Source organism: Trachinotus anak, unplaced genomic scaffold (genome assembly GCF_046630095.1).
Source record: "Trachinotus anak isolate AG129_WGS33_773 ecotype Australia unplaced genomic scaffold, CSIRO_AGI_Tana_v1 ptg000004l, whole genome shotgun sequence".
Classification (NCBI taxonomy): Eukaryota; Metazoa; Chordata; class Actinopteri; order Carangiformes; family Carangidae; genus Trachinotus; species Trachinotus anak.
This window is the reverse complement of record NW_027273855.1, coordinates 24583962-24609012: the sequence shown is the minus strand read 5'-3', so window position 1 is coordinate 24609012 and position 25051 is coordinate 24583962. Positions and strand designations below refer to the sequence as shown.

General features: G+C 41.0%; 2 protein-coding genes across 8 annotated transcripts in view; one reads left to right on the top strand and one right to left on the bottom strand.

Annotated features, from left to right (window-relative positions):
- Positions 1 to 15648: 15648 nt before the first annotated feature.
- Positions 15649 to 19540, bottom strand: zfp64 (zinc finger protein 64 homolog (mouse)). The gene is made up of 6 exons (XM_071477363.1): positions 19237 to 19540; positions 18909 to 19076; positions 18653 to 18799; positions 18447 to 18509; positions 18102 to 18353; positions 15649 to 18013 (listed from the first exon to the last, which is right to left on the bottom strand). The coding sequence occupies exons 1-6, from the start codon at positions 19256 to 19258 to the stop codon at positions 16581 to 16583; spliced, it is 2085 nt and encodes a 694-aa protein (XP_071333464.1). The 5' UTR covers positions 19259 to 19540; the 3' UTR covers positions 15649 to 16580.
- A 462-nt stretch (positions 19541 to 20002) lies between these two features.
- LOC139621096 (teashirt homolog 2) overlaps positions 20003 to 25051 on the top strand; it is a 103912-nt gene continuing 98863 nt past the window's right edge. For 2 of the 7 annotated variants that reach the window (XR_011690931.1, XR_011690930.1), the window contains exons 1-3: positions 20003 to 20834; positions 20950 to 21139; positions 23263 to 23328. The gene's annotated coding sequence lies outside the window, so the exon portion shown is untranslated. Of the gene's footprint in view, positions 20835 to 20949; positions 21140 to 23262; positions 23329 to 25051 lie in introns of those variants that run through there. The other 5 variants (XM_071477361.1, XM_071477362.1, XR_011690929.1 and 2 more) reach the window with 4 other exon arrangements.

The following is a 25051-nucleotide window of genomic DNA, read 5'->3' as shown; positions in this document are numbered from 1 at the left end:
CTGATCAATAACGTCTCTCCTCTCAGGTATGCATCCCCCTTATTGCACTCACAGTCACACACAGAGACAAACAAAAGTTAACCCTGGGTTTTCTTATTACATTGTGACCGCTGAAGCATTTACAAGCAAGAAAAAAAAAGGAGGGGAGGAAGAAAGACTTCTGTCTGGAGGAGGGTATCCAAACCCCCACATCCATATTGATTAAACAAATTTGCCACAAATCATTTTACAAATGCCCAGTGGGGGGTTATAGAGTTTGGTGGAAATACCCCATTCATGCTCTGTCCTCCCCCGCAGGGCTGAAGCCTCGACTCTTGGCTCGTTTAAGCGTGCTGACAGCCTCTGATCCTCCAGCCATCTGCAGGGTGGGCTGGCCAGCGCTGAGGGGTCTTTGTATTCTAAACTTTAGGAGATTTAACAGTGAAACTGAAAAAAAAGGCATCTTAAGGTGAAGGATCCCCCTCATAACTCTGGTTCTACCTCATTTGCAAGACACACAAATCAAAGTGTGAAGTGAAAAATGATATGCAGCAGACTACTCATAAAGGGAACACCACTGATAAGCAACTCTACGTTAAACTTTTTCCTCAGAAATTCAGTGGAATTTCACAGTAACAATATGAGTTGGGCAAACATGTGAGTCTCTCTGCAGCAGGCAGCAGATGCCCGTTGTGCTCTTTCAGTGACTCACACATTTTCGGGTAAGCACCAGCTCCGCCTCCCTCACCACGCTGCTCTTTGTGAATGAAAATGGGCGGAGACAGCTTTGTGGAGTGTATGTACGTGTGTGTCAGTGAGTATTTTGTGAAAGCAGGGCTGTGTGTGTGTGTGTGTGTATATGTGCATGTGTGTGCTCATGTGCTGGCCCGTTGCCCTGCAGGGGAGAGTAAACAGGCGGTCTGTGCAGATGTGCACACTGCAACATGAATTACTAAGGTTAGTTATGGAAGCTTTTAATAATGAACGAATCTGTAGCCTACAGTTCCAGGCGTTCCAGCTAAGACCAGGCTTTAAATCTGGATTGTGGTGACTGTCTTAGATTTGCATCTGGAGTATCTTTCCTTAAAAATGACATCATATGCACTAATCTAAGACAGCTAATTAAAATGTGTTACATAACAATGGCAACCAACACCCACAGGAGAGAATTCAGTCATAACAACACCCAAAATCACTCGTGCCCGCCCACAGCTTTGACCTGTAACTGATGAAAACCTCATCATAACTGATGTTTCATCATCTTCTTTTCTCCAGGTTGAGTTTAAACTGCTGCAGCCATGACTGTTTTGGGTCTGAGTGTAAAGGGGGTTGGGGTGGGGGGGTGGGGGGGTGCATCCCTCCCCTTTGTATAACCTCAAACACATGGTCAGCTCCTATTATTTTAACTGCTTCCAGTGACTTCAGATCTCACTCGACCTCTGAGTGCAATCAAGGGAAGGAATGGCCACATTAAAACAACCAGGCCGACGACAGCTTAGGTTACCCCACTTATATTAAGGGTTGGATGCTGCTTTTAAAGCTAAATGATTGATCAGTGTCTCTGCTTTGCATCAGGTAATCGTTCTGGATGGTCACAAACATCAAAACAGTAAAAAAATGTTTTATTGAAATTAAAATCAAATGTCATTTAAACACTGGACTCTATTACATATACAGTACAAACACGATGAAGCTGGTGCGTCAGAGACTTTAAACCTCCTGTGTATCCTCTTCCAACTTATGTGGAATACATCTCTGCAGATGATCAGGCTCCTGTTCATACAGAAGTCAAAAGAGCCATGATGAGTGGGCACAGAGGGAGACGCTGAGTTGCTTTCTGAGGAGGACAACAAACAGGTAATGCTTGCAACAGCTGTGTGAGTGTTCTTGTACTTCCTGCTGAGTGGGGTTTTCACCAGTGTGGCTGCACAGCCTTGTTATCAATAGCTCATTTGAAAAAAAGATTCATGCAAATGCACAAATACAAACGTGCGCCAGTTCATATGCACATCAAACATCTACTGGGGTCTTGAATCTTGTTCCTGTATCGCCCTTTGCTTATAAACCAACCCTGAATGCTTCCCCAGAAACCTAATCCAACAAAACAGCCCATCGCTCATAAAGACGCCACATGAGTGATGTGAGCAGAGCGAGTTATAGTGACCCTGGGACACACAACTCTTCCCTTTCCCCAAACACAAATTCCACTGATTTGCACTCATCTGTGATCTCCGGCCACTGTCACATCAGTTTCAGGGGAGCATTTATTAAAATCTTTTCAAACGCTGGCCTTAGGAAAAAAAAAAAAAGAAAAAGAAGAGCAGCAAATTTATTCAACAACAGGCTGCTCATTTCATTCTACTGTCTGATTGCTGCTATTGACAAGCAGCTGATTATGAGTTGCAAAGACATAAAATCAATATCTTTTTTTTCTTCGTCTTTGCCGGCGTTGGCTGGGGATGGAGGGCTGAGTCAATAGTACGCTGCTGATAATGGAGATACACAAAGAAAAAAAAATCCTTTGAAGATAGCTAATCCAAACTATTGTGAACAGTATCTTACAATTATATGACACTGTTAAAATCAGTGGTTGTGGTTATGAATGCTGTTGTGGTGTTTGAGATAAATAAAAAAAAGCAAAAATTGAAAAGTATGGAGGTCAATAGGTTTAATGAAACGGCGTCCATCCTTGAAAAACTGGGATGAAGCTAATACTATTTATGAAAAAGAACTAATTTCTTTTGGATAAAACTTGATAAATAAAAGACTATTCATCAGATGCAGGGGTGTCACTCTGTGGAGCCAACTCTTTCTCAACTCACCTATACTCGGAAGTCACAGAGGCTTCGTCCTGCACACAGTGAGATAAATATACTACTCCGCTCTTGCCTGCAGATTTTTCTCATAAAAAAACCCTTTGATAGTTTAGCCATCTGGCCGGAGCCTAAAAAAGTCCTCATAAAAGAGGCCCAAATAAGGTCAGGGGTCACTCCCTCCCTAGGTCAGGGGCCCTGGAAGGTTGTTATAGTGGACTTTACTAAAGTTGTCAGCTCAGATCCCCTTGACAAATTAAAGCACATTCTTCTCTTTTTAACAAGTATTCCATTACAGTGGGACTTCTCACAAGGAAATGTTGTTCATACTTGGTTTCTTTGTGGGGAGAGGGGAGACGTTGGCTGCACAGAAATGAAATATGAACTCACCCTGGTGGTGTGGGATGGAAAATAAATTCATAATGAATCAAAAAGACTTGTTTTAATAAATGTACTGTCTCAATTATTGTAAAATTCAGTGAAAATTTATAGAGAATGTGCAGTTTTTCATTTTTATTTTGACTTGTCTCTTTTCATTAGAAAACCATTATCAGTATGTGGACAAGTAAACAGCCTTTACTCAGCACGTTGTACATTAAAGGTGCAATGACAGGCTGTCATTAACCCTGACCTGTCTGTGTCTCCGTCCGAACGTCCAGAGGATGAAAGGCTCGGGCCGGACTTATCACACAGACACATCGAGCTGGCTGCTGTCTGCGTAGAATCTGCCTGCTAACACGATACAGACTCTGTGAAGTTTGGTATGAGACACTGACTGCACAGAGTTTAAGCTAACGCCTAGCTCCAACTGCTAACATGTTGAACAGCTCCTCATTGTGGAGTTAAGGAGTAGTTTGACATTTTTGAAAATACATCTTATTTGTTTTCTTTCTGAGGATTAGATGAGAAGATTGATACCACACTCATGTATGTGTGGAAAAAACAGAGCTACAGCTGGTTAGCCTAGCTTAGCTTATCTTAGCACAAAGAGTGGAAATGGGGAAACAGATGTCCAACAGTAACGGTAATCTTAATTTGCAGGGGGTGGGACACCACAACAAAAATACAACTTGTTCTACACAAATTAAACAAACAATATATAACATGTTGATTAGTGAGAGGGCACAGCGATGCTAGCTGTTCTCCCCTGTCTCCTGTCTTTGTGCTAAGAGAAGCTAACCAGCTAATGGTATGTAGCATACAGATATGACAGTACCATCAGTCCTCTCATCTAACTCTTGGCAATAAAGCGAATAAAAACATTCTCAAAGCGTCAAACTATTGCTTTAACAAAATAACATTTGATGAATTATTAAAAAAGCATAGGTCCTTATATGAAGAGCAAAATCTGAACCTGGTTTAGTTGCTTATTCTCCTCAGTAATATCACAGATGACGTAGGAGAACAGGAACTGAGCAATGCTACATCTGTCTTTATACCTTTTGACTTTCACACACATGAGAATGTGTTTGGTTCCACCCCACATGCTTTCAAAAACCCATCTGAAACAGTCAAACAAACGCGGAGCATATGACAGCCCCTATGTGACTGGTGGGAAGGACTGCACAAAGGCAAGTGTTTCCCACCACACAGCTGCTCGGCTGGAAATTTGTCTTGCGCTCATTGTCTTACTCTTTAAAAAAAAAGAAGTGCTAAAGCTCTCACTCCATGCTCCAGTCGCTTCCTAAGAAAGGTGCTGCTGGATGATACATGGGCAGAAGTGTCCAGTTTCAGAGGAAATGGTGAGAGAATTGGTAGGAGACGATGAGCTCCATTAAACACACCTCTGAGGAAGTGCAACTCGCTCTCTGGAGCAATCAATACTGCACACGCTACAGGTGGGATATGGGGAATGAGACCACACAACAATAAAATCACATTTATTCTATCATAATAAAATAAGGAAGTGTATAATATATTTAAGTTTTTAGTTTTTAAGTGCAAAATCGGTCATTTAATTGATCATGAATTATGATTTTGAGCAAATAAAAGATCCACATAATTAAAAGATATTGTATAAATGTATTCACGATATTCAAACATTAAAGTTAAGTCAAGTCAAATTTTATTTACATAGTCCATTGTATATAGTATATGTACATATATTGAATTGCTTTATATGACATATATGTACATATATGTATATGTGTAAATTAAACCTATTAGAAACTGAAACAATTGTATATATTGACATACATGTCCAGCCCATACAAAAACGTATGTTTGTGTATGTATTCTTACATTACAGACATATGTTATATAAATATAGATCCGTTCCAAAGCTGCTGATACATGTTGATATTATATATTGTAGGGACCAAAAGTCTGAGACCACTTTCCCTGAATGGAAACATAGACATGTTTCAAATTAATGAGAAATTAAAAAGAAAAACATGAATAAACATATTAATTTTTTATCTGTATGTTGTTTGCATATATAAATTAAATATATATTTTTAACACACTGCATATACACCAAATAAAAATTCATCATAAAGATATTTTTCAATATATGTAGATGTTCAATTTTTTTGTTATTAACTTATATCTTCATATATCCAGAGGATGTATATATGTGATCATAATATAGGACTAAGTGACATACTGTATGAACAGTTCAGCATGAAAAACAATCTCAGGCAGAGCAACAGAGGAGGATCCCTCCCCCAGGACAGACAGACCTGCAGTAGATAGTCGTGTGTACAGAATAGAGCACATAGTAGATTTACAATATGGATAACGAGAAATATCATAGATTACAACCATATATAAAGAATATACTCCACCATGGAGACCTGAAGAGAGGACAGACTACACCAACAAACAACATGCAAAACCAAGCACATCAATCACAAGCCTTCAACGTTCAAAATTGCATTCAGAGTGTCCTGATCATTCTTCTTTTCTTCCATTTTCAATGAACTGATGATGAAAGGTGTCAGAGGGGAAAAAAACCACTTCAAATTCCACGCAGACAAGAATGCAACGTCTCCAGTTTCTTATAATCAGCATAACTATGAGGAGTGAAAACAAACAAACACTTTTTTCTTTTTTCTAGAACTTTTGCCTGAGGGGCCAAGTATGAGGAGGAGCTTCATCCCAGCACACTCTTATTAATCTTTGTTAATTGTACATTTCTCCATTCAAATGTCCCCACAGCTGTATTTCTATCATTAAGCCTGTGTTTAATTATAGAGCTGGGAAACTGATCTATAACATAAGATGATCAAATCTCAAAGCGGCAGTTTTGTTTTTTGTTTTTTGTTTTTTTTTTTTACATTTCATTAAAGTACTGTTTATCTACACAAATACCTTCAGAATATGTGTGAAACACATTCTGTTTATAAATTATTCTATTGAATACATTTGTGAGTTTTGAACGACTGTACATTCAAGTTGCAGTTTATATATAAATCATTTTTACTTTGAAATGACAGTTAAAACATACATCCCTTTTATATAGTGAGCACATCGTAAACAGCAGTGAAAAGTGTCCCAGTATATTTACTGTAAAGCTGAAATTAAGTAGGTTTTGAAGTATTTGTACTGAATTTTTCCTTTTTCGTTTACTTTATACTTCTACTGCTGTACTTTTCAGAGTGAAATAGTGTATTTTTTACTTCCACAGCAACAGTATATAAAGTTAGACTGTGCAATACCTCAACCAACTACATTATTAAAATTCTCACACATTAAGGATAAGTTAAAAATGTTTAGTAATATATGTTATAGGTAGGATGACTACTCATCATACTACTTTTGATACTTTCAGTATTTCTAGTGCTTTAGCTCTGAATTCAGGGCATTAACTTGTAATTAATCATTTAAGTGTGGTAATTATATACTTTTAATCATATAAAGCTTATGAACACATCCGCCTGTATCGTCTCTCCCACTGTGCACGCAGCGCTTTGTGCCTTTGTCAGCACCTGTTTTGCTGTTTCTGATGCACACCTCTGGTTTATCGGTGTCGGCCGGAGGATGTGACATGCCTGCAGTGCCCATAACACAGCTCACATTCCATGTGTTGAACAGTGATGGTATCCTCTTTTGAAAAGGAATGCATCATGGTGGAATAATTGCCCTTACTCCTCTCTGGCCACTTAGTCAAAAGGGATTCAGATGGTTTTGGATCTCTCTCTCCCTCTCTCTATCTCTCTCTCTCTCTCCACCACCCCTCCTCCCAAGGGGCAGGGAGAGGAGGACAACACGAGGGGGATGGGTGTGTTTGACTTGGGAGAGCTGAATTTGGAAGGGGGTGAGAGCATTTACATAAAAGGCCAAAGGAAGTTGGGTTTTTTTGCCTCCATTTTGTCAGTTCCTGTGTTGCTATTTAAAAACCGTAAGTCTGAGTTACAGCTGTCCCTCCTTCTGTGGGTGCTGATATTTTGACTGGCATTCCACAGAGATTCCTTGAATTAAAAGTGACCTGCACAACAGACACGGATACTGGATTATAGTGGCGTTGTAGAAGTCACATGATCCCCTTGGATCACGTAACGACTTGGCTTCTTGTCACCTCTTGTTGGCAGGGCTGGCTGGCTGCTGCTGCTGGGAGGTCCATGCTGCAAGTGTGGTGGTGGTGGCGGGACAAGCGATTGCATGTGGCTGTGGCTTATCTAACCCTACATATGCATGTACACACACACACACACACACACACACACACACACACACACACACACACACACAAACATACAACTATATTGCATTTGCTTAGTGAATCATCGACCAACAAGCATAACAGGTTTAAGAGTTTTGCATTTAGTGCTGCAAGAAACATGAGGAAAATTTGTTTTGGGGGCTGAGTTTTTGCAGCAGGTTTTTCAGGTAGGAAATATTCATTAATACATTTTTAGATTCCTCACTGGTTGTTCAGCTTCACTACACTGCTGGAATAGGACACACAGACACAAGTGTTTTGTCTTGATTTAGGGAAATCAGTTCATTAAAGCTCTGAATAATTAGACTGTTATGACATAATCTATTATTCAAACATATTCTGTCATAACTTTACGGATCCAAATATAGAGATTTCTTAAGTTATTCATACATTTTGATATTTTTCACACTGAGCTGAGATCCAAGGTTAATTGGAGTCATTCATTGATATTCAACAGTCGCGATGAGTCACTTTTACCCATTTTATCACCGATCGTCTGTTCCCAACACATGTCTGTCATCTCCAAGTCTGTGGTATCATGCGCCTGTGATTTTGCCATTCCCAATGAGTCAGTCTTATGTTTGCAACCCCCAGCCCCCACCGTGGGGCTAATTAAAACAATTTCAAGGACAAAGGAGGGGAGCCTATTGTATCACACAACCAGCAGTGCAACGGATATGGTGCCTGAGGGGCACAGTTGTCAAGGATTAGCGCCCCTTCGCAGGCGCAGATGGATAAATCAGCCTCCCACTGCTGGTGATGAGCGTCTGAGGGGGGCAACTGCCTCAAATGAACTTTAAGTGGGAATGAAGATGCAGCCAGAAGCATGAGAGCAGGATGACTGGGTCAGTTTCTGGTTTACCTGTTGCTCTGCAGAACTCTGACACCAGACAAAACCAGTTGTTCAAGACACATGTGAAGCACATTTAGGTCTTGAACAAAGTTTTATGAGGCATTATGTTGTGTTTCAGACATAACTGTGGTGAAGTAAAAAAATAAAAATAAATAAATAAAATTTAATTACAAATAATATCCTTTGTATCATTTTTTTTTAAATCTGGTGACTAGTTAGACAAGTTTGTCGAACCTTCCAACACTCAGGTCTTTTCTCCACATTCCTGAGCTGTGCAGTACCCACCCCTTTCCTAAAACAGAGTAATCTACAAACTGACTTCCCCTCCTTTCTTTCAACTCCAGTTATGCCCAATGAGCTGGCTTCTCTCTGTCCTGACTCACATCCTCTGTGCCATAATATTTATACTGCCTATTCAGAGGCTGTCCTCATCAGATTGCTAAGTGAATCACACCACAGGCACCGGCTCGCCTCATTATATCCTGACTAATTGTCTGAATATTAGTCTGGGATAATATGATATTAAAAACAAGCGGCTTACTGGAGGGTCACTGCAGCTATTGTAACTTTCCACATACACACAAAACTGCCATTTATAGTGATATTTTTCTTTCCACTTTTATGTCCTGGGCTGCACCACTGAGCTGAGCTACGGTACGTTGAACTGGGCGAGGATATCACAAACTGAGGTGTTGACAGTGAACGTCTCATCTGTGCTTTTAAGGCATTGTTGTTATCTCCGAGGCCAGGCCGCACTTATCTCACAGAGGGAACTGTATGTTAGTAGAAACAATAGGCTTGATTGAGTGCATTCCCTAAAAGGTGTTGGGTTACACGGGCCTGGTCTGTTTAATAGATGATATCTTTTCTGAAGGGACTTTGGCACATGATCTTTATCAGTCAGCTTATTTTGAGAAATGGTGCATCATTCATAAGCTAATTAATTATCTGACATGTGGGAAATAGCCTGAAGCTGCATGTTGCAGGTCGACGGGGAAGAGTTTGAGAGAATATATTTTCTTATTGCTCATAAAAATAAGCAGCTAATCATTTATCAATTTGAATTTTATAACTATTTCATTTCCACTCGAAGAAAATACAACTCACCCATAAGTCGTTGTACATTCATACAAAAGCTCTCATACCCCCTACTTGATTTTTTTTTTAAGGCACAATAATGTAATTAGCCTAACAAAGAAAATGGTAATCCATGAGCCAGTATGAGTGCATGGGTGGGATGCATCTGTAATGACCCAGGAATGACTCTGAGAGAATGCATCTGAGGAATTTTCACACCAATAAGCTCCAGGAGAGCCAGACTAAAACTTAACTGCAGCAACACACATTCATACAGTGCTAATCTCTGTGTGGTGCAATTGAAAAAAACAAAACAAAAACCCAACTTTTTGCATTCAAAACATGCACCTAACAAAGCTGACTTCCTCTGTTTGAGACGATGGAAATTTTTAAACGTGACTTAAAAAAAAAAAGTGCAGCTCATTCATGAAGTTGTGGTAATTCATTCACACAGTCTGTATTTACAGATATCAGTAACAGTATGACACGTTATCAGACCACCAGCAGTTTCATAGCTGGGGGTGGAATCACATATGCTAATAAAGCAGATGTCTGCGGTCCTCAACACATTCCAGGCAGCCTATAAAAACAAAGCGTCTTTCTTTTTCAAGGAGCAACAGCCCCATCTCTGACTGTCTCCAACGGCCACAAAGCTTCATATAAACATTTAGTGTTAAACCGTGATGATCTCAGACCCTCCCTTGCCACTGTGTCAGCAATTTGATCCATTCAGACCACAGCTTCCCTCGTTTTGGGTGCACTCTATGTGTTTGGCCAAGGTGTGGGTCCTTGTCCGAAAACTTTCCATGACACTGGAAGTTTCGGGCCACGTCTCTTGTGTCTCTGCCGTCCACTGTGCCCGACTCCCACTGAATTCATCAGCCATTGTTTTCCCTGCACAGGCATTTATTATGTCACTGCAAACATAAGCTTTGTCCTCAGATGAAGGATCAGCCAGGGTTCGTGCCCTCAAGGGGTCAAACAAACAGCAAATATGGACAGGCTATGACTCAGATCCCGCGGTTGGCTGGACATCATGGTAGGATGGAGGAACATTTTCTTTTCTTTTCTTTTTTTATTACAGGTTTAGCAAAAGAAAAATAAAAGTGTCTCCTTGCACAATCACATTACTTATGGAAATGCTGGTGCTAGAAAAAGCACAGCCTTAATCTTATCTTCTCTCTCTGCCCCCAACACCATCACCGTCCCCTTTCTTCAAACCATATCAAAATGAAAACAAGAACATTTCCTGTGTCGGTCACTTTACTGAGTCATCACCAGTAATGAAAAACATATACAGGCAGGATACATTTAAAGTACCTCAGATCATCCTGATCAACCTCAACCACAGTAGAAGAGATGAAAATGAAATATTTCTTGAACGTTTGTTGGAGAAAAAAAAAATCTTTTCTCAGGCAGTTTATGACTTGAAATTTAGAAACAAACATGATGAAAAGACTCTCAACAGACACTGAATGTCAGCAGTGATCCACATTACTTACACTACTTATTGAATTGCTTCATATCCATTTCTTACTTTTTTCCAAACTGCATAAGAATGAATGTGGCAGCAGCAGCAGCAGCTCTGTGCGCATTAAAAGCTCTGAAAGCCGGCAAGGTAAACACAGACCTAAGTATATACACATGCATCTGCACACACACGCACGCACACGCACGCACACACACGCACACACACACACACACACACACACACACACACACACACACACACACAACAATGGCTTGTATGTGTAAAGATCAGATTTCCATCATGTTTGTTTTCTTAGGATAAGGCATGTGTGAACAAAGAAAATATGCTGCTGGCTCGTAGCCGTCTGCTGAAACCGGTGGAATTTCTAAAATTGTAAAAAGATTTGTTTGGTTATTCATCAAGTTGAACTGGCACCATATTCCAACACTGACATAACACACAGGTGTGAATTTAAAAGTTAAATGTTAAAATGTTAAATCCCGCCACCTCTTTTGGCCTTAAAATGAAATAAAACCAATTATGACTAACTCCATTTAGTTACCGGTCCAGTTCTTTGCAAGAATAACTTGGATTATTGGATGCTTAAAAACAATCTAATCACTCCATAATGACAGGCTGGCAATGCAAACAAATGCTCAACCGCACAAAAAAAACTGACCGTCCTGCTCTACAAACTGTGAGAATGCGGACAGAGGAAACACAAAGCAACATGCTGACAAGTGAGAATGATCAGAGGTTGTCACAAAACCGAGCATAAAAAACAAATCCTGTATCCACGCCGAGCTTAAACCTGATGGCCCAAGACTAACACTTGTTAGCCAGTTCCTCCCAGTTCCCAACTTGCATCCCACAAAAATATGGAATAAAAGAAAACAATTCAGTGATTGTTCCCCCCTTTCAATGCATGGCACCATGCGCACGGTCAAAACCATGCAAACACTCATTTGTGTAGGGTTAGTGGCACAGAAACAGGACAGGGAAACAATGGCTAAATGTCTTTGTTAGTGAATCACAAAAGCTGATAGCTGGTTATTTGCATTCACGAGATCACACTCAGTGCTCATAGCTAAATGGTGAAACCCATGTCGTTATAAAGGACATTGTTATAAAAGCCACTGGCTCTGTGTTGCAGAGCAGGAGATACTGTAGCATTCCTTTGTCCATTAAAGGACATTTATGGGCTTTTGTGCTCTCACTCCAGCCATGACTACTGCCTCAAAATTACACTTATTTTCCTGCCCTCTGAGGACTGTTTTTACACTGCTGCTTTCAATCTTAAAGAAAGATCCTTTCAGGGTAATGCTTCCCGACAACCCAAGATAGACAAAAAAAAGACAAAATCAACACCATGAATGCTCGACTGCCAAATGAATACCACAAAATGTGAAAAAGAAAATTAACGTGTAGATTTTAGCTTTAAATTGTGCATTAAAATAAAAAAACATGTAATATAAAACATACAACCACCAGCAGAGACAAAAAATAATCTCACAACCAGAATTTGCCCTTAAGTGATGCTATTGATTCCACTCTTAGACACAAAAGCCTAATAATGTCTTAACAAATAATCACATTGCATTCAGAAAAGCAAATGAAGGTGTCTTGTTGTTGCTCGGCTGTAAAAGGCCTGATCAAATCATCTCGCTCTATCGTCTTGTATTTCTAACACCACAGACAAAAAGAAGTGAACAAAGACAAGATAAAAGCCTCCAGTGTACTGAGAAATCAAAACTCACTTAAGATGTCAATAGTATGAGGGTGAAAAAAAAAGATGCTTGGATTGGAAAACAAATCCATATCAATACTTTACCAATCAGTTAATTTCATTAAGGCATTCAATGCCATTTACTCTTGGGATTGCAAATTGTGTGCAAACAAAGCAAAGGTCAGAAATGTATTGTTGAGCTGAGTGACAGATTGTGTCTGAAAGAACAGTTTGCACTGGCTGTCTGAGCGATTTATAACCACCTCTGATGAGAGAAATTAACCAGAATACTAAATTCACTTAAAGCCCTTTGACATTTTCACACTATTTTAAAGTAGCTGCTCTCTTGTACTCGTGCTCATGTGTGATCCAGCTCTGCTTGTTGTCCCCCTTATCACCTGGCGCTCTCTGGATCTGTTTATGTCCAGAAGGAATGCATCACAACTTACGATTTCTTTAAGCAGCTGTGAGTGGAAATTGCTTTTTGGGGAGACGTTTATGACCCCATTCAAAGGCTGACATCTCCAACACAGGAAGGAAGGAACTGAGAAGTGCCATACAGTATCAAGAGATCCCTTTAAAACTCCTGCTAGCTGTCTGAAACAGAAAGCTAGCAGGAGCAATTCTTCAGAGCTTACGATAGGATTGCTGAAATTTCTAATCAGAAAATAACACATGCTTCAAATAAGGTATGACCTATATCCCATCATTTATTTATTATTCACCCCGAAACCCAACACACGTCAAAATAAATTAAGCTTCCAACAGTTCAAACTCTTCCCTCAAGAAAATCTCTAAAGATGTTGTAGGCCATAGAAAAAGCACTTAACCCAGCCATGATGTCACATATGGAACAAGGGAAGGAGGGGAAAAAAATGTGCTCTCCTCCTTGAGAGTGCTCAGGATTAGGGCCTGGAAGTCTGTTAGATAATAGATCAAAGACATACACCAGAGAGCACTTCTTGCTTTTTCCCACATAACGCTCATCTTCATACATAATGGAATTTCAGGAGCTTTTTAGCAATTCCACCTGAAGATCAGGCGACAGACTCTGAAATCACACAAAATGTTCAAAAGGGTCACCAGTGACACCACAGATCATTGGTGTGATTATAATATAAATGTGAGCGCAAGACCGTAACCCGAAGAAGACTCAGAACAAGGTGCTGGTTATGAATGGAGCACATTTCTCATTATAAACTGGTTGTTTTATGTCCTGAAGCTGTGAAGTATTTGTTAGTTATTAATTGTGAGCAGCAGAACAAACTAAATCTCTACTGAGTCTATGCTAAGTTAGATTTCCCAACTTTTCTTTCAGACTTGAAAAGGTCATGTTTTCATGTATCCCAGACTGGGGATTATGATTGCTGACATGTAGCAGACATTCAAGCAGAAGATGTATTCAAATCAGTTACTTAAGCAAAAGAGCAGAAACAAGAATTTAAAAATATAACATTACAAGTAAAATCTGCATCTTCACAAGTTTACTGAAGTAAAAGTACACATAGTGAGTAAAATATAGGGTGCTACAAGTATCAAAGGTGAAAGTACTCACTATACAACAGAGTGGCCCCTTGAGTGACGTATTATATTATTAAAGTACTGTTAGTGATGCAGTAAACAACATTTTATCTTGTAGTTTGATGAAAATTTGCTAAATTGAACTACTTCATATGCTTTGGATGTTTCAGTCTTTAACAATAATTATTTAAACTGTTTGTCATTTCAGGGAACACATTTATTCTCCTTCTTGCTTAGGGTTAGATGAGAGTACGACACCAGTCTTTTATCCGTCTCATAAAGTACTTAAATATGAGGTTTCTCCAGTAGTAACACACCTTTGCCTACTGGCAGCACTAAAGCTCACCATTAACATGTCATATTTCATTTGTTTAAAAACTTAAAGTTGCTATTTTACAGGAGTTTATGTCGACTATTTCTCTACTAGAAAGCCGGATGTTCACTGTGTCTTTGGACAGAAGCAAGCTAGCTGTTTCCAGTATTTATGCTAAGCTAAGCTAACTGACTGCTAGCTGTAGCTTCATATTTGACAGTGCTATTGATTTTCTCATCTAATTTTTGACAAGAGCAAATTAAATATGTGTATTTCTGAAAATGTCCAACCATTCTTTTAACCTGTTGTGGCAACTACTATTTAGTTGCCACAACTGGAGTGGAATAAAAAATACATTATTTATCACATAAATGTAGTGAAGTAGCATAAAATAGAAGCACTAAAGTAATGTACAGCCTGATTGTACTTAAGTATAATACTTACAGTAGTAAATGTACTGTTTCACATTACTAAAATGTAAAATTTAAATGTATTGCCACTCACTGGCAATTCATGTAAGGCATCATTAATTAAAATGTATATGAGGTAAAAAATTAGTTATCTGATATATCACACCATTTTAAGTGTATGACAAAAGGGGTATTGTCATTATATTTCTTTGGTATTTCTTGTGAGTCCCACTTTCCTTACCGGCAGAAGACAGTTCACCTTTACAAACTCAAACCAACGCTGAGTAGTGAAAAAAGAGTCATTCATCAAACAACTTCATCTGAGTTTGTGGCCATGCTGAGCCACAAAATGTAGGAGTGTGCATCAGGAGAGCCATTAGTGCTGAGGGACGACAGAGAAATCAATGGTCAACTGTTCTCAGGAGGCTCCTATTCAGGTTCAGCCTTCACTCTCTGCAAATACTAAGTGCTGAAGTCTGAGGCTAAATATGGCCAGAATAATAGATAGCTGGGAGCAAAACAGGCACTTTATTGAAAAATCTATTGGGAGAGCAACTTGGCTTTTAGGAAATAAGACCTTGATATGTGGCCTAATGTTTTCTACAATTGACATCTACTTTGTAGATTCAGAATGAGAACTTGGAAATATTCATGTCCAGAAAAAAGCTACATATACAGATCTGTAGAATCAATACTGCAAGACTCCAAGAGGCCACAGTTTCAGAGTTGACTTCACCCTTCACTCCAATTGCTCTGCTGCCACCTTCTGGACAAACAGGAGAAAACCATTGCACAAAGAAATTCCATTTCAGCTTGTATCCATTTGTTTCAGATTTTATTGTTTTGCACTTCAGAATTTCTTCTAAGATGTTTGCTGAAAATAAACATGATTTTAATTTAGATGCCTCCAAAAATTACACTTGAAAATAGAGTGTTAGAAATCATGTCCTAATGATTAACTTTCATATTCAACAGTTATTCAGTGTTAAACATGACAACTTTCTGGACTGAACTAATGTGCTAAGACAACAATTCATTATTCTAATATCTGAAAATTAGAACAACTATAGCTCCAACGGTAACGGTATTGTTACTTTGCGGTTAATGATTAAAACTGCTAGAGACAAAAACTGTTATATGTTAATGGCCTGCACATACATAACCTTAAGGAGTAAAACCTGGTTTATGCTTATGCATTAAATTGACACCATAGGTAAAGCACAGCTGCGTACCCTACACTGCAGCCTGACATGCACCTCCCTAGAAAGGTAACTACACGTTGCAGTGAGAGGAGACCGCAACAACTGTGACTGGTCCACTTGGTAGCATGTCCTGTCCCTGTCTCTCAGTGGTTGGACAAAGACCGGAAACTCCCCTCCCTCAGCCTCTATCAGTTCACTGGTCGTTCACACCACCTCCCCCGACGTCTTCTCTCTTTTACTGCGTTGCAGTAATTTCCATAAAAGTAAATGTTCAACATTCGTTATCTCCAACCCCAACAACATGATCCGCTCAGTTTCATTTTCATTTCATTGTTTGGAGTACATAAAACCCCACCGCCAACTTGCGATTTGGCGGTGTATCAAGTATAAATGCTTACAACGGCATAGGCCACTTGTGTAGGGTACAGCGTCGGCTCTGCGTCGATCCTACGCAGAAGTATAAACCAGGCTTAAGAGTTCTTACCTGCAAAGAAATAGCTTATGATGCAGTTACAGTTATTTCATTTTCAGAAAACACACCGAACCTTCAACTCATTGTGGGATTCCTTCCAGTGTGTGTGAATCTGAGTAGAGTGTGTGAGAAGAGAGCTGCTCTATTGCACTCTGCTGTGGCTGAGTGGACACAATCAGTGGAACGCCGTGGATGACCACATTCTGGCTGCCCAGGCCGATGTTTGGCACCAGTAATGCACTTTCCTCACAGGGTAAGGCACTCTCCTCAACTGTAACTGTCCCTCCTGGTTTGGACATGTCCTCCGATGGACCACACACCATGTTGGTTGGTGCTGGTGTGGTCACCATGGCCGTGTTCCCTTCTGTCACGACTGTAACCTCCGTCCCACCTTCCTGGATCAAGGCGTTGAGGCCCTCCAGCTCGGAGCAGGTGGTGATGAAGGTCTGAGTGCCGCTGCTGGAGTCCTGAGCGGTTATGGCTGTCTGCAGCAGGGCCTGGTGGAGCGGGTTGTTAGTGTCTTCATGGCTGAGCTGTGTCAAGAGGACCGTCTGGGATTCAAGGGTGGCCTCTGCAGTCTGAGACGCCCCGAGGGGTTGCATAGGCGCTAGCAAGTTGACCTGTTGGATCATGGAGTTCACTACCATGTCCTGGCTTTCTGGGCTCAGCAGGACCATGTTGGTCTTACTCTGACTATCCACACCAGCTGGGATTAAGGGGTTCTCCTGGCCCAGAGGGTGAGATACGATGATTTTGAGCTGTGCATTGCTGTAAGGAGCAATTGAGTCAGATGGGATCGGAACTTCAAGCCGGTTGTTGCTCTGCGATGCAACAGGAACCAAACTGACTGCATCGGCTGGAGCAGAGAGCTGGAGCTGCAACACATTCTGAGTGTCTCTGTGTTGCTTTTTATGGCTGCGCAGGGAGTCCTCCCTGACAAAAGACGCATCGCATGAGTCGCAGCAGAAGGCTCGAGCTGCATCTAGCTTGGCCCGATACCGGGAGCTGACCGGCTTCGGAGAGTCACCTCCTCCACTTTTACCTCCACCTCTGCCACCTTTCCCACTGCCGCCTTTCTCGGGCTTATCTGAGTGGCACTTCTTTTTGTGAATGACAAGGTTGCTGCGCTGCTTGGAGGCAAAGTTGCAGAAGTCACATCTAAAAGGTCGCTCCTCTGAGTGGATCCTCTCGTGGACTTTGAGCGCCCCCCTGCTGGAGCAGGAGTAAGTGCACTTGGAACACTGGATGGGCTGAGTGGGTTGGTGTTCCCGCGAGTGCTGCCGCAGAGCAGTCTTGTTGGAACACTTGAAATCACAGTGCACGCAGTGGAAGGAGTTCTCGGTGCCGTGTTTGATCTGAATGTGAGATTTCAGGTTGCCTTTCATAGCGCAGCGGTATTCGCAAAAGTCACATTTGTAAGGCTTTTCACCAGAGTGAATCCGGATGTGCCTCTTCAGGTCTGAGTTGATTTTGAACTTTGCATCACACTGTTGGCACTGGAAAGGTGCATCCCCTTGCAAAAATAAAATAGAAATAAAATATAATGTGAAACAACACACAATGAAATTCACACAATGAATTCAGATGTTTTGACTCCCTACCAGTGTGGGAGCGGAGGTGCACGGTGAGCTGGCTGGAGTTGCGGCTGGCATAAGGACAGATCTGGCATTTAAACGGCCGTTCATCATAGTGGATACGCAGGTGCTTCTTCAAACTGCTGCTGTCCGCTGCAGCGTAGGGACAGTGTTTACACTTGTGCGGCTTCTCGCCTGTGTGCAAGCGGCTGTGCATGTTGAGCTTGTCCCGCCGACTGAAGCGCTTGTGGCACAGCTCACATTCAAATGGCTTCTCACCTGGATGATGGATGGTTAAAAACAACTTGTGTCAATATCTAATTCTGAAGGGCTCTAGCAACAGAGTATCACGTGTGCAGGGCACTGACATACCGGTGTGGGTTTTGAGATGGCGCTCCATGTCTTTTTGGCCATACTGGGTTTTGAAAGTGCAACCTGCGGATCAAGAGACATTGTGCTTTTACAAGGTGTGTGACGCCTGGTGTACTTGTGGAAAGTTAATCTAACTTTGACCGGCAGGAAGTACAGGTCTCCCTGCTTGGAACGTGTTACAGTCATAAACGGCGAGAGGCACCAACCTGAGAAACAGCAGCTGTGTCTCTTTGAAGTCAGGGTAGGTTTTAATTTTTTGGAAGGTGTTTTCTGTGCCTTGGTCAGGATCTTTTTGACACCTCTCATAACACAGGTCTGGTAGGTTTCCTCGAAAACAAACTCAGTGCTGGAATCTGAGCAGGACACAAGCACAGCAGATAACCAGTGCATACAACGAGCAGACAGTAAATCAAGTTTGCATGCAAATTATTAACGATTAAAACCAAAGCTACAGCATTTTACCTGGGAGAGTGGCTGTTGCAGCGGTGGCTGATGGGTCAGAGGTGGGTAGGGAACAACCATTTTGCTTGTGGGCGAGGAAGACATCAAAATTATTGTACTGCTGCTTGCAGAAGCCACAGATATGAATATCTGGGCTCACCTCCACCACAACAGAGTGTCCCGCAGCGACTTCAGAGGGCAGAGGACACAAAACACGAACCCATGATTATAATAGGAAGCTGTATGATGTACGTATGTGGAAATGACAACGAGAAATCTGCAATATTACAGCTGAGATGCTAGACATGTGGTGCATTTAGGATTCTTGCTAACAACTGTTTTCCTTTACCTTCGCCGTTGTATGTTGTCATTTTCGTGCCTGTTTTTGCTGGAGATCAGCTCATCTTCCGGCTCCTCAAAGCCTACGCGACGTCCACCATGATGCCAAACTGCACCGGCTCGGCTGTACACGAAGCCAGCGCCTCTACTACATGTTTCACAATGTGAAATCTACCGCGGCGTGTATATCAACGGCAATGACAGTTTACTTCTGCAACAACACTGACACAGATCGGTTTTACGACATTGTACGTGGGGTTTGCGGCAGCGGGGATAAGCATGCGTTTATGTCCGGGTGACGTCATGCGTTGCTTTTAAAGCAGTGGGAAAAATCTAAATTACATTCCGACAGGAATTCTTACCCTCGGTTTCACTGAATGAATGTGTTTCTTATTTTGTCCGAGTTTCATATTCACGAATCAAGACGTACAAGCTGTCAGTTATATTAAAGTTTCAAAAATCTTTTTTTTTTTACATTATTTTTCTTTCACTGTATTAGTCCCCCTAGGTATATTTGTATACAAAAGTTGTCTAAACAAGATGTTTTTTTTAAACTTACATTATGGGTTTCTTCCAATACCGCATTTAATATAGAAAAAGAAAGAATTCTAGGAAAACATCACAAACAAAAACAACAACAGAAAACAAAATGAAAAAAAAAGCAGAGCATGGAAAATAACAATAAAGGTAATGGATTCTTATTATTTTTTACTGTAAGTACTGTTGTCATAATTAATATGTTTGCTGTTTGATTCATTTTTTAATTATCAAGTACATACAGTATATAGTCATATATCAGAACACCATTCACAACCCTGAAGTCTTCCCATTTGTATATATGTTTTCTCTTGGCTGTGTGAAGCAAAGTAACAAGTCTAACTTTTGTTTTTTAAAGAATCCTACTTGCTGTGTGTAATGCAGACTGTTGTAGCCTCACATTAACTTCAGACCTCCAATACAGTCTATGCTTCAGACACACTGGGATGTAATCTTGTACAGAACAAATACTGGACTTTATTGAATCAGATCAGTTTTACAGAGCAAAGCCTTTTTCAGTGTTTATATTGGCATTTGACGAGTGACACACTTAAACAGACGCAGGGCTAATTCATTTGTAAACAGCACTCGGATTTATGGCGTTTGGTATTTACGAGCCCCTGAAAGCAGCATTACCGTTGTTGTAGAGTTGGACTCAGCAACGGACCATAAAATGTCCATAAAATGATTTTTTAGCAACAGAATATCTCCTCCTAGAAAACTCTAACTGATTAACTCCAACATTTGCCTCGGTGAGATAAATTTTTAAGCTAAGTGTTCATCTTCTCTGGCTAATACACAGATGTGTTAAGGCTAATGTCGCCTAGCAAGGCCATTACTGCCACCTGTCGTATCGGAAGTTATATTAAATGACCCACTACAACAAAGTGTTTGTTTGTTGGAGTCACTTAAAAAAAACAAACAAAAAAAAAACCAAAAAAAAAAACCAAAAACAAACATTTGAATTCAACTGAAGTTTTTCTCAGAGTTAAACGACTGCGGCGTTAGCACATTTCAGAAATTAGCCTTAGCACTAGCTGCGATAGCAACACCGACTTCCTCCTGAGAGAGGTGAGCTTCCTGGTGCGGGACACTAAAATATACATACTCTACCATCTTTCAAATAAGGGCAATTTACTGGGTTGTTGGGGTGAGTGAATGAGAATACCTCTTTTTTTTATGCCAGAGCAGTTGTGCTGGTGTGAATAAGCCATGAAAGTGACTGACGTGCAGCTCCATTTTCAGTGGCAGGTCCTTAACTGCCTGATTGCCACTGTGAAGCTCAGGAATTTCCTTACGCTGACTTTCCTGCATGGCAAAGGCACAGGACTGATTCCTTCCCTGCTGAAACAGCAAATCCTAGAGTCAGACATGAGGTACACACACACACAAACACACACACACACACACACACACACACACACACACACACACACACACACACACACACACACACAGTTGCAGGGCCTTTCATGGCCTGCCCACATGAATGTGACTAGCTGATTACCTTCGTCTTTGAATTTGATATTGTCAGGATTGTCCACACAGATTCACATGCTGGCATGGTAACTGTTTGTGTCACGTAAGAGGAGAAAGCACTGTTTTCTTTGGGCGTTTTGAAATGTGAAAGACATGAAAAGGAGATAATTAAATAAATAATTATTTCTGACCGAGAGGCGTGCAAATCATATGCACATAAATCCCCCCACAAACCTAGTACAGTTAAATGTACATCAAAAGACCACATTTACATGAGACACACAAATGACTCAAACATGTGGTAATCAAAGAAAGACTAATGTCACTCCCCCAGCACCAGAGACCGGACCAGTACGCTGGCTGCTTTGATCGAGACGTCATTTTTACAGTCAAAAGAATTGTAAATTTGTTTTTTTTTCTTCTAACTTTTCACACCTGCAGCTCAGGATTTCCTTGTTCTTGTTATGATTGAGCAGTTTGGTCACTTCATTATTAGGCCTTATTTATGAGGAAACACTGTGTATTGTTACACATTATTCAGTCAATCAATCAACCAATCGTTTGATATCTAAAATATCAGAAAATGGTGAAAAATGCCCATCAATGCAAGTTTACCTACTTGTATTGCTTTATTTTTATCCAACCAACAATCCAAAGCCCTAAAATATTCAGGTTATAATCTTATTTTGTATTTATTTATTATTCCATTTTTGACAAAACAAGGCAAAAAATGACAAAAACAAATATAAATCGGGATTAGGTGGTGATCAAAGATGAGGCCACAGGCCTGAGGTCCATAGTCCAGCACCATCATCCCTAAAACAACCCAGTGCAGAGTGTACAGATCAGACCTAGGTACTGCATTTTGACAGAGTACCAACTGACAAACAGCTGTAAGAACATCAACACATAATATCATTTCTTTGTTGTTGCATCTCAACTTTAAATTTAAGTGACGCTAAAATGAGCTGGACTGAGTGAAAAAAACCCTCTGGCATTTGTGACTAAATGAGATCTGGTGTGTTCAGCAATGATCTAATTGAAGTTCAAGGACCTTCAAGTCCATTGCCCAACGTTTGTTCTTCTTCTTATTATTATTATTATTACCATCTTAGAAAACAAAGAAAAGCTTTAAATTTTCACATTTAAAAAGCTGGAGCTTCTATATTTTTGCCATGTAGCTTGAAGAATTGCCAATAAATTTTCTGTCAACTGACTAATAAGTCGACTAATTGCTAAAGGTCTAATTTAGAGTAATACCGATCTCACGCAGCATGCTAGTGACTGCTTTTACACTAGGCGTCCCCCTGTCCTTTAAAACAATGAACTCTTATTCAGTTGTTGTTGTTCAGAAACAAAGTCTTATTTGGACATCCAGCTGTGCCAGTTCTAATTTGTAGACGTGCCCCTTTCTCATTCATTGAGACGCCCGAGTATTCAGTGAGTGATGTAATGTCCCTCTTTTCCCCAATGAGACAAGGGCAACAATAGGGGGGAGTGCCTCTGTCACATTATTTTCCCCCACCGAGGCACGCCAGCTGCTTACAGTTGCTTAATGGCTACGAGCTGTCACAAGGCATCACAGCCCGCTGCCACACAGGAGCGGCAGATGCTTTAATTGCACAATGACTTGTAGGTTGTCAACAGCAATTATACCAGGCTTCCACCTGAGGGCACCCAAAGAACACCGTCTACCCACTTCACTGGCAAGACGCAAGGCTCAGACGCTGGCTGCTACACATAAACCTGATCCCTGAGTTTTGCTTCTGTCCAGACAAGAGCTGCAGAGGGATTCCAGGACTCTTTTTTAGCTTAATGGTTTAGCCATGTGCTGCAAAGACCTGGGCAGGATTGTCAGACAGCAGGCTCCGGACCCCAAAATCATATTTAGACATAAAATATTTATCCAGCTTTGTCACCTTAGGGCCCGCTGCTCACCGTGCTGCGGCAGGTCGTGGTGTGCAGAGTTTGAGTAATTTTCCTCATTATTAATTCATGTCTTTTTTTCTATGTGATTCAGGGGAGGCTCATTCGCCGTTGCCAGTCCTGAGATTATTATCATCATTAAGAGGAAACAAATAAAATGGTGAGTTCAAAGCTGTGCTGCAGCGTGCCTCCGCCAAACATTTGTTCAAGTATCTTGATGGTTTGTTGTATATATGTATACAGCTCAGAGAAAATACTGTGTAATGTGCTTAGATTTGTGGTCCATTCTATTTATAGGAACACCTAAAATTATAATCAAGCAGCTCAGAAACCAAACGCACACAGTGACCTTCTGTTTGTGTCATGTCAAATTGAATGGGTAAAAGATGTCCCAAGTCCCGTGTTTGTTTTGAGCCACAAGACAAATTATACACACATGTATGAATTCCTTTGGTCAACAGCTGCCATCGCAGCATCAGATAAAACAGAGCCAAAGTCTGGGAACCATCAGATGCCTCCAACACTCCCACTTTATCATATAAAAAGACAGTGTACACAAATGCACACAGCACGCACACGCACACACATACACACACACACACACACACAGACTTGCACACACAAGCAAGTGCAGCCGTGCTACACATAAAAGGTGCACATGCTCACACGCAAATCAGCGCTATGCTCTTTGTATCTGCCAACTGATGCAGATGATAGGGCTGCAGATGAGTGCAGGCTAACCAGAGACTAGAGGGTACATGTGGCTTCACAGACAATAGCAGCTCTAAGGAGGAGAGTATTCAAGCCTGAGAAACATGCTGGGATATAAATGAAGACATTTCTTTTTTAAATGTAGTATGAAATTTTATATATTTTAAAGAGTGAAGTTATTGTTGATGTAGAGGCTTGTACAAATGTTAATGTGGCCATAGTGGCAGGTATATAAAATGTGAATGTTACCTAGAGGTAGAAAAGGCGCTTTCTTGTCTCCCAATTAAAAACGCATCTCTATCAAAACAGAGTCATTTTTTAGTGGAGTCCACTGTGACTGGATGGCACTGTGGGTGCCTTGTATTTTGCTGTAGTGTCAGCAGGGGGTGTCCAAAATCAGGCTAGGGAAGGAGACCCTGTGCTTGTTTGAAGCAGCTTACACGGCAGTGCTCCAGTTTGTAGCAGCTGACATTTTGGAACCAGTGGGTCAGCAAAATGGAGAAGCCAAGGAGATGCATCAAAACCAGTGAGACTTTTGACCGCAGGATAGTTGTGTGTAATTTATTGTGGCTCTTTTGGTTTTTCTTCATAGAGAGTCCTAATTATCGTCGCCGGGCGGCAACCGACCATTAACATTATTGCACAAGTAGGTTTCAGGTGTTGCTTCCTACTCCCAAGTAGAACAGAGCAGGAAATGAGGCCATGGACTGAGATGTGCGTGTATGATATGTGAATGTGTGTGCGCTCACATGCAATTTTTTATTTATTTTTTTTCTTTGTGTGAAGTTGTCAATGATGTCATGATGGAGGAGGGAATCTTGATAGTTAGACAGATAACAATGAAGCTGGCTTATTCATACCCTGCACACACACACACACACACACACACACACACACACATACACACACACCTACAGACACATGGGCACACACACACACGGCGGCATCATCATCGTCACAGAGGGAGCAAGGCTCATAATTGGACAGAGGTGTCTGTAGATAATGAAGCCAGACCTCACACCTGCCAAACCTTGGGGATTTCACTTGACTGGCCACTTAAATCTTCCTCACTCTGCGGGTCTGGAGGGCAAGAGAGTGAGTAAGGAACTAATGGAAAAAAAAGCACGCGCTACAGGGAGGATCCCTGTCAGCATGAGTGTAGCGTGGACCCC

What these genes read in the sequence shown, in the direction of transcription:
- zfp64 (XM_071477363.1), bottom strand. Translation starts at nt 19,258, where the DNA reads ATGACAACATACAACGGCGAAG. An exon ending in CCATCTCAAAACCCACACCG is followed by an intron (nt 18,354 to 18,446) that starts GTATGTCAGTGC and finishes TCCATCATCCAG; the next exon opens with GTGAGAAGCCATTTGAATGT. An exon ending in GCACCTCCGCTCCCACACTG is followed by an intron (nt 18,014 to 18,101) that starts GTAGGGAGTCAA and finishes TATTTTTGCAAG; the next exon opens with GGGATGCACCTTTCCAGTGC.